Source organism: Macaca nemestrina, chromosome 4 (genome assembly GCF_043159975.1).
Source record: "Macaca nemestrina isolate mMacNem1 chromosome 4, mMacNem.hap1, whole genome shotgun sequence".
NCBI classification, from domain to species: Eukaryota; Metazoa; Chordata; class Mammalia; order Primates; family Cercopithecidae; genus Macaca; species Macaca nemestrina.
In genome coordinates, this window is record NC_092128.1 from 18,879,462 (window position 1) to 18,894,532 (window position 15,071).

Genomic DNA, 15,071 nt, shown 5'->3' on the forward strand with positions numbered 1-15,071 from the left:
GGGAATTCCCTTTCCTAGCTAAAGGAAGCCATGACAGATGGTACCTGGAAAATCAGGACACTCCCACCCTAATACTGCGCTTTTCCAATGGTCTTAGCAAACAGCACATGAGGACATTATATCCTGTGCCTGGCTTGGAGGGTCCCACGCTCACGGAGTCTTGCTCACCGCTAGCACAGCAGTCTGAGATTGAACTGCAGGGCGGCAACGAGGCTAGGAGAGGGGCGTCTGCCATTGCTGAGACTCACTAGGTAAACAGAGCTGCCGGGAAGCTCAAACTGGGTGGAGCCCACCACGCCTGCCTGCCTCTGTAGACTCCACCTCTGGGGGCAGGGGATAGCTGAACAAAAGGAGCAGAAACTTCTGCAGACTTAAACGTCCCTGTCCAACAGCTTTGAAGAGAGTAGTGGTTCTCCCAGCATGGAGTTTGAGATCTGAGAATGGACAGACTGCCTCCTCAAGTGGGTCCCTGACCCCGGAGTAGCCTAACTGGGAGACACCTCCCAGTAGGGGGTGACTGACACCTCATACAGCTGGGTGCCTCTCTGAGATGAAGCTTCCAGAGGAAGGATCAGGCAGCAACATTTGCTGTTCTGCAATATTTGCTGTTCTGCAGCCTCCGTTTGTGATACCCAGGCAAACAGGGTCTGGAGTGGACATCCAGCAAACTCCAACAGACCTGCAGCTGAGGGTCCTGACTGTTAGAAGGAAAACTAACAAACATGAAGGACATCCACACCAAAACCCCATCTCTAGGTCACCATCATGAAAGACCAAGGGTAGATAAAACCACAAAGATGGGGAGAAAACAGAGCAGAAAAGCTGAAAATTCCAAAAATCAGAGCACCTCTTCACCTCCAAAGGAATGCAGCTCCTTGCTAGCAATGGAACAAAGCTGGACGAAGAATGACTTTTGACGAGTTGACAGAAGTAGGCCTCAGAAGATCGGTAATAACAAACTTCTCCAAGCTAAAGGAGGATGTTCGAACCCATCACAAAGGTGCTAAAAATCTTGAAAAAAGATTAGATGAATGGCTAACTAGAATAACCAGCATAGAGAAGACGTTAAATGACCTGATGGAGCTGAAAACCATGGCCCGACAACTGTGTGACGCATGCACAAGTTTCAGGAGCCGAATCGATCAACTGGAAGAAAGGGTATCAGTGATTGAAGATCAGATGAATGAAATGAAGTGAGAAGAGAAGTTTAGAGAAAAAAGAGTAAAAAGGAACGAACAAAGCCTCCAAGAAATGTGGGACTATGTGAAAAGAGCAAATCTACGTCTGATTGGTGTACCTGAAAGTGAAGGGGAGAATGGAACCAAGTTGGAAAATGCTTTTCAGGATATTATCCAGGAGAAGTTCCCCAACCTAGCAAGGCAGGCCAACATTCAAATTCAGGAAATACAGAGAACACCGCAAAGATACTCCTTGAGAAGAGCAATTCCAAGACCCATAATTGTCAGATTCTCCAAAGTTGAAATGAAGGAAAAAATGTTAAGGGCAGCCAGAGAGAAAGGTCAGATTAACCGCAAAGGGAAGCCCATCAGACTAATAGCGGATCTCTTGGCAGAAACTCTATAAGCCAAAAGAGAGTGGGAGCCAATATTCAACATTCTTAAAGAAAAGATTTTTCAACCCAGAATTTCATATCCAACCAAACTAAGTTTCATAAGTGAAGGAGAAATAAAATCCTTTACAGACAAGCAAATGCTGAGAGATTTTGTCACTACCAGGCCTGCCCTACAAGAGTTCCTGAAGGAAGCACTAAACATGGAAAGGAACAACCAGTACCAGCCACTGCAAAAACATGCCAAAATGGAAAGACCATTGATGCTAGGAAGGAACTGCATCAACTAATGAGCAAAATAACCAGCTGACATCATAATGACAGGATCAGATTCACACATAACAATATTAACCTTAAATGTAAATGTCCTAAATCCTCCAATTAAAAGACATAGACTGGCAAATTGGATAGAGTCAAGACCCATCAGTGTGCTGTATTCAGGAGACCCATCTCACATGCAGAGACACACATAGGCTCAAAATAAAGGGATGGAGGAAGATCTGTCAAGCAAATGGAAAACAAAAGCAGGGGTTGCAATCCTAGTCTCTGATAAAACAGACTTTGAACCAACAAAGATCAAAAGAGACAAAGAAGGCCATTACATAATGGTAAAGGGATAAATTCAACAAGAAGAACTAAGTATCCTAAATATATATGCACCCAGTACAGGAGCACCCAGATTCATAAAGCAAGTCCTTAGAGACCTACAAAAAGACTTCAACTCCCACACAATAATAATGGGAGACTTTAACACGCCACTGTCAACATTAGACAGATCAACGAGACAGAAAGTTAAAAAAGAGGCCGGGCGCGGTGGCTCAAGCCTGTAATCCCAGCACTTTGGGAGGCCGAGGCGGGCGGATCACAAGGTCAGGAGATCGAGACCACAGTGAAACCCCGTCTCTACTAAAAATACAAAAAATTAGCCGGGCGTGGTGGCGGGCGCCTGTAGTCCTAGCTACTCAGGAGGCTGAGGCAGGAGAATGGCGTGAACCCAGGAGGCGGAGCTTGCAGTGAGCCGAGATCGCGCCACTGCACTCCAGCCTGGGCAACAGCATGAGACTCCGTCTCAAAAAATAAATAAAAAAGAAAGTTAAAAAAGATATCCAGGACTTGAACTCAGCTCTGCACCAAGCAGACCTAATAGACATCTACAGAACTCTCCACCCCAAATCAACAGAATATACGTTCTTCTTAGCACCACATCACACTTACTCCAAAATTGACCACATAATTGGAAGTAAAGCACTCCTCGGCAAATGTAAAAGAACAGAAGCTATAACAAACTGTCTGTCAGACCACAATGCAATGAGATTAGAACTCAGGATTAAGAAACTCACTCAAAACTGCACAACTACATGGAAACTGAACAACCTGCTCCTGAATGACTACTGGGTACATAATGAAATGAAGGCAGAAATAAAGATGTTCTTTGAAACCAATGAGAACGAAGGCACAACATACCAGAATCTCTGGGACACATTTAAAGCAGTGTGTAGAGGGAAATTTATAGCACTAAATGGTCACAAGAGAAAGCAGGAAAGATCTAAAATTGATACCCTAACATCACAATTAAAAGAACTAGAGAAGCAAGAGCAAACAAATTCAAAAGCTAGCAGAAGGCAAGAAATAACTTAAGATCAGAGCAGAACTGAAGGAGATAGAGACACAAAAAAACCCTTCAAAGAATCAATGAATCCAGGAACTGGTTGTTTGAAAAGATCAACAAAATTGATAGACCGCTAGCAAGACTAATAAAGAAGAAAAGCGGAGAGGCAATAAAAAATGATAAAAGGGATATCACCACCAATCCCATGGAAATACAAACTACCATCATAGAATACTATAAACACCTCTACACAAATAAACTAGAAAATCTAGAAGAAATGGATACATTCCTGGACACATACACCCTCCCAAGACTAAACCAGGAAGAAATTGAATCCCTGAATAGACCAATAACAGGCTCTGAAATTGAGGCAATAATTAATAACCTACCAACCAAAAAAAGTCCAGGACCAGATGGATTCACAGCTGAATTCTACCAGAGGTACAAAGAAGAGCTGGTACCATTCCTTCTGAAAATATTCCAATCAATAGAAAAAGAGGGAATCCTCCCTAACTAATTTTATGAGGCCAGTATTATCCTGATACCAAAGCCTGGCAGAGACACAACAAAAAAAATTTTAGACCAATATCCCTGATGAACATGGATGCAAAAATCCTCAATAAAATACTGGCAAACCAAATCCAGCAGCACATCAAAAAGCTTATCCAACATGATCAAGTTGGCTTCCTCCCTGGGATGCAAGGCTGTTCAACATAAGCAAATCAGTAAATGTAATCCATCATATAAACAGAACCAAAGACAAAAACCACATGATTATCTCAATAGATGCAGAAAAGGCCTTTCACAAAATTCAACAGCCCTTCATGCTAAAAACTCTCAGTAAATTCGGTATTGATGGAACGTATCTCAAAATAATAAGAGCTATTTATGACTGACCCACAGCCAATATCGTACTTAATGTGCAAAAACTGGAAGCATTCCCTTTGAAAACTGGCACAAGACAGGGATGCCCTCTCTCACCACTCCTATTCAACATAGTATTGGAAGTTCTGGTCAGGGCAGTCAGGCAGGAGAAAGAAAGAAAGGGTATTCAGTTAGGAAAAGAGAAAGTCAAATTGTCCCTTTTTGCAGAGACATGATTTAGAAAACCCCATTGTCTCAGCCCAAAATCTCCTTAAGCTGATAAGCAACTTCAGCAAAGTCTCAGGATACAAAATCAATGTGCAAAAATCACAAGCATTCCTATACACCAATAACAGACAAACAGAGAGCCAAATCATGAGTGAACTCCCATTCACAGTTGCTTCAAATAGAATAAAGTACCTAGGAATCCAACTTACAAGGAATGTGAAGGACCTCTTCAAGGAGAACTACAAACCACTGCTCAATGAAATAAAAGACAACACAAACAAATGGAAGAACATTCCATGCTCATGGATAGAAAGAATCAGTATCATGAAAATGGTACTTTTTTTTTTTTTTTTTTTTTTTTTTTTTTTTTACCAAAACAGAGATGTAGACTAATGGAACAGAACAGAGCCCTCAGAATTAATACCACACATCTACAACCATCTGATCTTTGACAAACCTGACAGAAACAAGAAATGGGGAAAGGATTCCCTATTTAATAAATGGTGCTCGGGAAAATTGGCTCATATGTAGAAAGCTGAAACTGGATCTCTTCCTTACACCTTATGTGAAATTTAATTCAAAATGGATTAAAGACTTAAATGTTAGACCTAAAACCATAAAAACCCTAGAAGAAAACCTAGGCAGTTACATTCAGGCATAGGCATGGGCTAGGACTTCATGACTAAAACACCATAAGCAATGGCAACAAAAGCCAGAATTGACAAATGGAATCTAATTACACTAAAGAGCTTCTGCAGAGCAAAAGAAACTACCATCAGAGGGAACATGCAACCTACAAAATGGGAGAAAAATTTTGTAATCTACCCATCTGACAAAGGGCTAATATCCAGAATCTACAAAGAACTTAAACAAATTGACGAGAAAAAATCAGCCCCATCAAAAAGTGGGCAAAGGATATGAACAGACACTTCTCAAAAGAAGACATTTATGCAGCAAACAGACACATGAAAAAATGCTCATCGTCACTGGCCATCAGAGAAGTGCAAATCAAAACCACAATGAGATACCATCTCACACCAGTTGGACTGGTGATCATTAAAAAGTCAGGAAACAGCAGGTGCTGGAGAGGATGTGGAGAAATAGGAACACTTTTACACTGTTGGTGGAACTGTAAACTAGTTCAACCATTGTGGAAGACAGTGTGGCGATTCCTTAAGGATCTAGAACTAGAAATACCATTTGACCCAGCCATCCCATTACTGGGTATATACCTAAAGGATTATAAATCATGCTGCTATAAAGAAACATGCACAAGTATGTTTATTGTGGCACTATTCACAATAGCAAAGACTTGGAACCCACCCAAATGTCCGTCAGTGATAGACTGGATTAAGAAAATGTGGCACATACACACTATGAAACACTATGCAGCCATAAAAAGGGATGAGTTCATGTCCTTTGTAGGGACATGGATGAAGCTGGAAACCATCATTCTGAGCAAACTGTCGCAAGGACAGAAAACCAAATACCGCATGTTCTCACTCATAGGTGGGAATTGAACAATGGGAACACTTGGACGCAGGGTAGAGAACATCACACACTGGGACCTGTCGTGGGGTGGGGGTAAAGGAGAGGGATAGCTTTAGGAGATATACCTAATGTAAATGACGAGTTAATGGGTGCAGCACACCAACATGGCACGTGTATACATATGTAACAAACCTGCATGTCGTGCACATGTACCCTAGAACTTAAAGTATAATAAAAATTAAAACGAAGGGAATGCTGACACATGCTACAGCGTGGATGAACCTTGAAGATATTTTGCTAAGTGAAGTAAGCCAGTCACCAAAGGACAAATCTTATAAAATTCCACTTATATGAGGTTCCTAGAGGTGTCAAATTCATAGAGAACGCAAGTAGAATCATAGTTGCTAGGGGTTGGTGGGAAGGGAGAATGGGAAATTATTGTGTACTGGGTACAGTTTCAGTTTGTGCAGATGAGAAGGTTCTGGAGATGGATGGCAGTGATGGTTGCACAACACTGTGACTCTACTTAATGCCACTAAACTGTACACTTAAAAATTGTTAAAATGGCAGATTTTATGCTTATGTTACCACAGTAAAAAATTTTGCAAGTGGTTGCCTCTGGAGAATGAGAGTCAGGGATGGGGAAGAGGAGACTGCTATTTTTCATGATATGCTTATAGAATGATTTTTAAAACTACATAGATGTATCATTTTGTTTTAAAAAGTAATTAATTTATTCAAATATGTACGTGAAAAGAATGTTCGTTGTCGGAAAGAACAGCAGCCTAAATGGCTACCAGTAAGTATTAGGTCAGAAAATTAAGCTATATCCATACAGTAGAATGCAACACAGCCTTTAATAAGATATTGAAAATCAAGGCCCACTGCAGTGGCTAATTTAACACCTGTAATCCCAGCACTTTGGGAAGCTGAGGCAGGTGGATCCCCTGAGCTCAGGAGTTCAAGACCAGCCTGGGCAACATGGCAAATCCCTGTCTCTAAAACATTAGCCTGGTGCAGTGGCGTGCGCCTGTAGTCCCAGCTACTTGGGAGGCTAAGGTAGGAGGATTGCTTGAGCCCAGGAGGCAGAGATTGCAGTGAGACAAGATTGCACCACTGCACTTCACACACTGCAGCCTGGGTGACAAGAGCGAGACCCTGACTCAAAAAAAAAAAAAAAAAAATCAAATATGTTCACGTATATTACGTTGGGGAGAGAAGGGATATAAAGGTCTCAGCAAAGCTTTTTGAATCTCAGGGTTTAGTCTTTTTTGTGTTTATATGGTTAAACTGAATGGTTTTTGTTTTCTAAAATATTTTTATGGATGACTAGTTAGTCATGTATGTATGTAGTAGCCTTCTCATAAAAATACTCTGATTTTAATTCTTAAAGGAGGAAAACGGCAAACCAGTTAAATCTCAGGGAATTCCTACTGTGTGTCCAGTTTCACGATCCTCAAATGAAGCAACTTCCCCATACCATTCCCGAAGAAAGATGAGGAAACTTCGAGATCATAATGTCCGAACTCCTTCTAACCTAGACATCCTAGAGCTCCACACAAGGGAGGTCCTCAAAAGATTAGAGATGTGTCCATGGGAAGAGGCAAGTATTATGTTTCATGACAACAAAAAGAAACTTGGCTGTTCCTTAAAGTCTTTAAAGGCTTAATAAGAGAATATAGTCTGACTGTTGTTGATATCTAATCTTGGCTGCAGCATTGTAGAGATCAACCAGTAGTTATGCCTGTGACAGGGAGCGGTGCTAAATCTTTCTAGGTTTTAGTGTAGAATTTGAATGAATAGACCTCATTCGATTGCTGATACGTTTATTGAGTCTTTAGCAAGTACCACTTCCTCTTCTAGGCTCTGGAGAACATTGTGAGCAAAACTTAAGTCCCTGCCCCTCATGAAGCTTCCATCCTAGTTCAAGCTGGAAGGATGGGGAGACAGAGACATATACTAAAATAATACAATTTCAGATGATAAGTGTTACTTTAAAAACCCAAAACAATAGAACAACAGAATAAAGAGGGATGAGGTAAAGCTGGCTGCCTTAGCTAAGGTGGTCAGAGAGTCTCTCAGGTTTGAACCGACAGCTGAATAACAAATAGGAAGAAGTCAAATGGTTACTCGGTGGTTGGAGGAATCACATTACAGGCAGAGGAAGAGCAAATGCTGAAAGCCTCTGCTTGAGCCAGCAGTCAGCCTGGAGGACTGTTAGACTGGGAGACTGTCAGACGAAACTCTTAAACTTTGTGAAGTGCTGGCCTACTGGACAAAGAAGAAAGTGGAAGGCAGTAATGAGATCAGTGTAGCACCTTTGCAGAACATGGTAGTGACTTTCTAGTGAGCTCTGCATCATCCATACTTTTACATCCCAAGTAGGGGATAAGCAACCATTTTAAATGAGTAAGATCGAAGAACCAGGTGCTGTGGTGTGGGCCTGTAGTCCCAGCTACTTAGGAGACTAAGTCAGGAGGATCATTTAAGCCCAGGAGTTTAAGGCCAACATAGCTAGATCCTGGCTTTTTAAAAAAAAACAAAAAACCCATATATAAAAAACTTTCTTAAATATTTTAAATTGTATGTAATTATATTGTTTTAAAATTATGTTGTTCTAAACTGTAATCATCAGAGAAGATTAAGCTTATTATGAAAGGTTCTATTTATTATTAAGGGAAAAATCACTATGAAAAGGAAGTCTTTTTTCTACATTAAAAACCAGCTACTACCTTTATGTCGCATGGTGACCCTTGTTCGTAGTGGTAGCAGCGTGGTGACCTGTAAGTTGCTGACTCGGTATTAGATGAAGGATGGGTGAATGGAAAGGCCCAGTAGCTAGCACTTTAGCAGGAAGAAGCAAGGGGAAGAGAGCTAAAATACTCTGAGGCAGCACTTCTCCAGTTTTTCAGCTTTCTGTAAGAATGACATTTCTTTGAATTCACTTTATGCATATTTTATGTTTTACTTTCTAGAATGCATTTCGTGGTTAATGGCCCTCCAGAAAGATGAGCCATACTCTTGCTTTGGCTTTAGGAACTCTGGAGTGCCATACTGCTGCATATCCCCAAGCCCAGGTGGCTGCCTGTATCTTTGAGATGCAGAACCATGGGGGAGGTGGTGGTATACTGTATTCTTTCAGTCAAGCAGGGCTACCTGAAGGTGGATGGTAAGTAAGTTCTGCTTTTATATCTTCAGGACATCTTGAGCTCTAAACTGAATGGAAAATTCAACAAACATCTCCAACCATCTTCCACGGTACCTGAATGGAGAGCGAAAGATAATGATCTACGATTACTGCTGACAAATGGAAGAATAATTAAGTATGTAAAGTAAATCAGAGTATCAAATAGATTAATTTTCATTGGGTTTCCTTTGTTCATTTAACCCAGTGATCCTCAACCCTTTTGGCACCAGGGACCGGTTTTGTGGAAGACAATTGTTTCTCAGCCAGGGAATGGTTTTGGGATTAAACTATTCCACCTCAGATCATCAGGCATTAGATTCTCATAAGGAGTGTGTAACCCTTGGACATGTGTAGTTCACAATATGGTTCACGCTCCTGTGACAATCTAATGCTGCCACTGATCTGACAGGAGACAGAGCTGAGGTGGTAATGCTCACTGGCCCACTAACTAACCTCCTGCTGTGCGGCCCAGTTCCTCACAGGCCACGGACTGGTACCAGTCTATGGCCCAGGGGTTGGGGATCCCTGTTTAATCTGTAGTGAGCTCAGTGGCTCACACCCGTAATCCCAAGTTGATTTGGGAGTCTGAGGTGGGAAGATCTCTGCGACTAGGAGTTTGAAACTAGCCTGGGCAACTTAGCGAGACTCCATCTCTACAAAAAACTAAAACTAAATTAGCTGGGTGTGGTGGCCATGCCTGTAGTCCTGGCTGCTTGAGAAACTGAGGTGAGAGGATCGCTCGAGCCCAGGAGTTCAAAGTTACAGTGAGCTATGATTGCACCACTACACTGCAGCCAGGGCAACAGAGCAAGACCCTGTCTCAAAAAACAAACAAAAAACAAACCTCAGATCCCTAGTACATACACAGTTGATTGAAATATGGGGACAATGTTTCCATTCTCTACTCTTTGTAAATTAAGGGAGAGGGGAATAAATACTGTTTGGCTACAGAGTCTTGCACTATATTCTAACTTGATTATATTTACTTCTTGATACAGAGATGAAAGACAGCCCTTTGCAGATCAGAGTCTTTATACAGCAGATAGTGAAAATGAAGAGGATAAAAGAAGGACAAAAAAGGCAAAAATGAAGATAGAAGAGCGTTCAAGAATAGAGGGAGTAGAAAATGAAGAATCTCAAAAACCACTGAACAGTATGTTTTAATGGTTATTTTAAAGATCTTTTCATTACTAATATAATATGTAAAGTAACTTGCTAATTTTGAAGTTCTTAAGTTTATAATAGCAGAAAAGTTTTGTGTCCCTAAAACTGTCTTGAAAAATCTGAAGTATGTCTGAGTAGTTCACCCATCAGAGAAGTGCTGAACATGAATGCCCAGTGAGGTGTAGTGGCCAGGCATGGTGTTCTCAGTGAGGGGGATGTATGTGGATTAGGGATGCACTCCTCTAGTCAGTTTTTAAAGAGTCGCTTGAAAGCTCATGCATATTATAGGCCTCTACTCCCCAAAATAAAAGTTTCAAGTTTAATTTAATTTTACATATAACTTCAGGTACCATGTATATGGTTTTCAGAATTAGGAAGTATATATGATTAGCTAATCTGAAGCTGTTAGTAATCCATGTATTGTGGTTTTAATTGATTACTTGTTGACAAGAAGGTCTTTACTGGGTTATTAATTGGTTATCATCAGTATGGCAAAATAGTAACACTCCTTCTCCTTAAGGTCTTTCTTCTTTGAATTAAGCCTTAATTTCTCAACATATTTCAGGATCTCTGTATTCCTTTCTATTTTAAAAAGTAGTTCGAATGAATATTTTGGTACTTGACAAATAAATGTTTCAGATAACTAACATTTTTTTTGTTTGTTTGTTTTTTGTTTTTTTTTGGAGACGGAGTCTAGCTCTGTTGCCCAGGCTGGAGTGCAGTGGCCAGATCTCAGCTCACTGCAAGCCCCGCCTCCCGGGTTCACGCCATTCGCCACCTCGCCCGGCTAATTTTTTTTGTATTTTAATAGAGACGGGGTTTCACCGTGTTAGCCAGGATGGTCTCGATCTCCTGAACTCGTGATCCGCCCGTCTCGGCCTCCCAAAGTGCTGGGATTACAGGCTTGAGCCACCGCGCCCGGCCAGATAACTAACATTTAATCCATGTTGAACACCCCAGTTCCTGCTAATTTGAGTAAAATTGGCACTGCTGTAGTTGGTGACTCTGCCTTTGCACACATGCCAGGTGCTAATCAACAGGAATCCATCGAACCATTGCTCTATGTCAGTGCCTCATGAAAGAGAAAGCCCAGTTTATAAGCATGTTGAATTCACTATCTACGTGAATGCTTTTTATGTTTGGGAAAGTTATCTTTTTGTTTTCTAATGATACAACTAATGCAAAAGGAGAAGTGTGAAACGCATCTAGTAGCTAATTTTAGTTTCAACATTTTTCTTCTGGAAAGAAATATAAAACAGTCAATGTATCCAAATAAGGAATATATAATTATGGAAATACCACACTTAATATTTGAGAATATACTTCAGTCTGTATCTTGGCCAATTATGGAGAAAGACCTTAAGGGGAGAAAGAATAAAGAAAATAAAAGTGAAAAAGGAAGGTAGAGCAAGAGATTGAGAGACATCACAAGCTGGGTGGACTTTAAATATCACTTTGTCACCTTGTTCATCATAGTCAAATGACTTTCTATTTTTCTCTCATCTTTTCATTCTTTTTCAGGGTTTTTTACACGTGTGAAATCAGAACTCAGGAGTAGATCATCCGGATATTCTGATATTTCTGAGTCAGAAGACTCTGGACCCGAGTGCACTGCACTGGTACGCCTGAGACCCCGTGGCTTGTACGTTATTTGATGGAAAGATGAGCATCACGTAACTTCTCCTGGAAGGAAGGCAAATGACAGCTTTTCTCAAAGCTTGTCTCTCTGACTTATGTAGCCCAGGGTCTTCTGTGGTGGTCAGTGTACACACACGCCATCATGTGACCATTCACATTTGAGACATAGAGCTTTTGTCTGGTTTTGGAAAGGGTAGAGGGAGAGACTCCTTTGCTTATACTATCCTTGTTTCATATTTCTCATGGATTATGTTTTATTTTACCTTGAAGCTTATACTGTGTATTTTTTTAAGGTAGTATGTTCAGCTAGTTAATAGAGATTATCATTTTTTTCCATGTGAAATACAGAAATAATTCCATGATAATTAAGATTCTGACTTTCCCTAGATGTATAAAATCTTTTTGGACTAATTTATACAGACTTGGTCAATTTCTTATGTAGCTTTGTTTCGTGTAATTACTATCTCAGAAAAATAACTTTACCACTGAAGAGTCTGAAAGTTCAGGTGATGAAAAGAAACAAGAAATAACATCCAACTTTAAGGAGGAATCTAATGTGATGAGGAACTTCCTTCAAAAGAGCCAGAAGCCATCTAGAAGTGAAATTCCAATTAAAAGGTAGGCTTGCTGATAGTAGTAAGTCTTATTATATTGTAAGAAATACTATGAAAATTTTTTTTAGTTTTACATTTTACCAAAAATGTCATCAGAAAAAATAGACTCCGTTTTTGTGTCATCTCCTCTTTAGGGAATGTCCTACCTCGACGAGCACAGAGGAAGAAGCTATTCAGGGCATGCTGTCTATGGCAGGGTTGCACTATTCCACTTGTTTACAAAGGCAGATACAAAGCACAGACTGCAGTGGTGAAAGAAACTCTCTCCAGGATCCCAGCAGCTGCCATAGCAGTAACCCTGAGGTTAGGCAGTTGTATCGCTATCATAAACCAGTGGAATGTGGTAAGAAACATAAAATATCCGTCTCTAAAAAGTAACATATGGTGCCCAACTTAATGGCTCAATAATCCTCATTTAGGTTAGAGATTATGAATAAGCATCTTTAGTTGGAAATGTGTTAAGAAGGTTGACCAAAAAAAAAAAGCACAATGCTGACATATCATGTAAGATGGAAGCAGAAGACCTCAAAATGTAAATTACTTGGGATTGACAATTGCGTTCACTAGCATCATTCTTCCATTGTTACTGCAAGCTAGTTAGTATTATTTCCCTTTTACAGACAGGTTGATCAGAGTGGAAGGAGGAGTGTTTTGGTGCCTTAAATGGTCAACTAAGCTTGAACAATCAGCCCTTTTTCCTTTTATGAGAGGAAAAACAAGTTTTGAACTGTTTCTTTCTGATTGAGGCTATTCTTTCTCCTACTTGAAAAGAAAGTATTAGGAAAAGAGAATGGACTCAGTGGCAGTGTTAGGCATGCCACATAGTGTTTTCTTCTTTGTGCCTTTAAAGAAAATGTTTGTATCCCAAAAAGCCTGAGGACAACTGGGGAGAAAATAGTACTATATTAAAATTGAATGCTTATATAATAATTGTGTTTGATCCTACCCGAGGAGCCTGACATCCATTTCACTGAAATAATTTTTATTTATTTATTTATTTATTTATTTATTTATTTATAGACTGTCTCACTCTGTTGCCCAGGCTGGAATGCAGTGGCACAAATATGGCTCACTGTAACCTCAACCTCCAGGGCTCAAGCAATCTTCCTGTCTCAGCCTCCCAAGTAGCTGGAACTACAGATATATGTCACCACACCTGGCTAATTTTTTGATATTTTGTAGAGACAGGGTCTCAACTATGTTGCCCAGACTGGTCTCCAACTCCTGAGCTCAGGTGATCCTCCTGCCTCTGCTTTCCAAAGTGCTGAGATTACAGGTGTGAGCCACCATGCCTGGTTATTTCACTTAATTCTTAAAACAATACTTGTAGGTAAAATTACTCCCATTTTACTGGTAAAGGAAATAAGACTTAGTAAAACTAATTTAACTTAACTTGTCCGTACTTCGCATAGCTATTATTCAGTGGTATTGGAATTTGAAGCCAGGACCATCTGATCTCAAAGTCTTTGCTTATTGTATAAGAGGAAATTGAAGTTTGGAGAGAAAGTTGCCTAAAGTTGCTTTGGTAATGGAATAACTCAATTTCAAATCTGGGTTTGCCTGTTTTTCTACTGCACCATTTTGTCTTCCTTTAGTCCTTTGAACACTTTCATGGAAATACTGCAAAATTCAGGCAAATACCTGCCTTTATTCTATGTGGAAAAATGTACCATTTTTAGAGAGAATTATTGCATTGGTTTTACATATACAATAGGTGGCCATAGAATTTGATTCTGTATCGCTGGGCGCAGTAGTTCATGCCTGTAATCCCAGCAGTTTGGGAGGCTGAGACGGGCGGATCACCTGAGGTTGGAAGTTCAAGACCAGCCTGACCAACAAGGAGAAACCCCATCTCTACTAAACATACAAGAATTAGCTGGGCGTGGTGGCACATGCCTGTAATCCTAGCTTATTTGGGAGGCTGAGGCAGGAGAACTGCTTGAACCTGGGAGGTGGAGGTTGCAGTGAGCCGAGATCACGCCATTGCGCTCCAGCCTGGGCAACAAGAGCGAAACTCTGTCTCAAAAAAAAAAAAAAAAATTTGATTGTAGATCTTCCAGCATGTAGCCCAAAACCCATCATATAAAGACGGTCTTTGAGGCTGGTCTGAGTGTGGTGGTGTTTATAACTAATTGATCACAAACAATTATAGATTTATTTGTTCCTTCTCCATCTCACTGCTTCACTTGTCTAGCGAATGAATGAATAAATGAAGACAGTCTTTGAGAGAATCAAAAGAATTAGCATAATAGGTTATGAGCTGGTGACTTTTTGTTTTTGAGAGGGAAAGACATATAGTGAAGGTAAAGGTATGCAAATAAGTATCTAAAGAGTTAATGTGTTTTTAAATAAAATGTCAACATAAATTTGCTTTTTTTTTTCACCCCCAAGATGGAATCTCACTCTGTTGCCTAGGCTGGAATGCAGTGGCATGATTTCAGCTCACTGCAACCTCTACCTCCCGAGTTCAAGTGATTCTTGTGCCTCAGCCTCCCAAGTAGCTGAGATTACAGTCGTCTGCCACCACACCCAACTAAATTTTGTATTTTTAATAGAGATGGGATTTCACCATGTTGGCCAGGCTGGTCTTGAACTCCTGACCTCAAGTGATTCACCTGCCTCGGCCACCCAGAGTGTTGGGATTACAGGCATGAGCCACCGCACCCAGCCTGCTTTCATTTTTAAGCATTAGGCTAATTTTGTCAT

General features: G+C 40.5%; 1 protein-coding gene across 2 annotated transcripts in view; it reads left to right on the forward strand.

Annotated features, from left to right (window-relative positions):
• The window catches only part of LOC105471286 (lysine demethylase 7A), a 96,879-nt gene that overhangs the window by 71,734 nt on the left and 10,074 nt on the right, over positions 1-15,071 (forward strand). For both annotated transcript variants that reach the window (XM_011723674.2, XM_011723675.3), the window contains exons 12-17: positions 7,156-7,365; positions 8,961-9,085; positions 9,948-10,102; positions 11,635-11,732; positions 12,221-12,369; positions 12,500-12,708. In XM_011723674.2, coding sequence (XP_011721976.2) covers positions 7,156-7,365; positions 8,961-9,085; positions 9,948-10,102; positions 11,635-11,732; positions 12,221-12,369; positions 12,500-12,708 — 946 coding nt within the window. The remainder of the gene's footprint in view (positions 1-7,155; positions 7,366-8,960; positions 9,086-9,947; positions 10,103-11,634; positions 11,733-12,220; positions 12,370-12,499; positions 12,709-15,071) is intronic.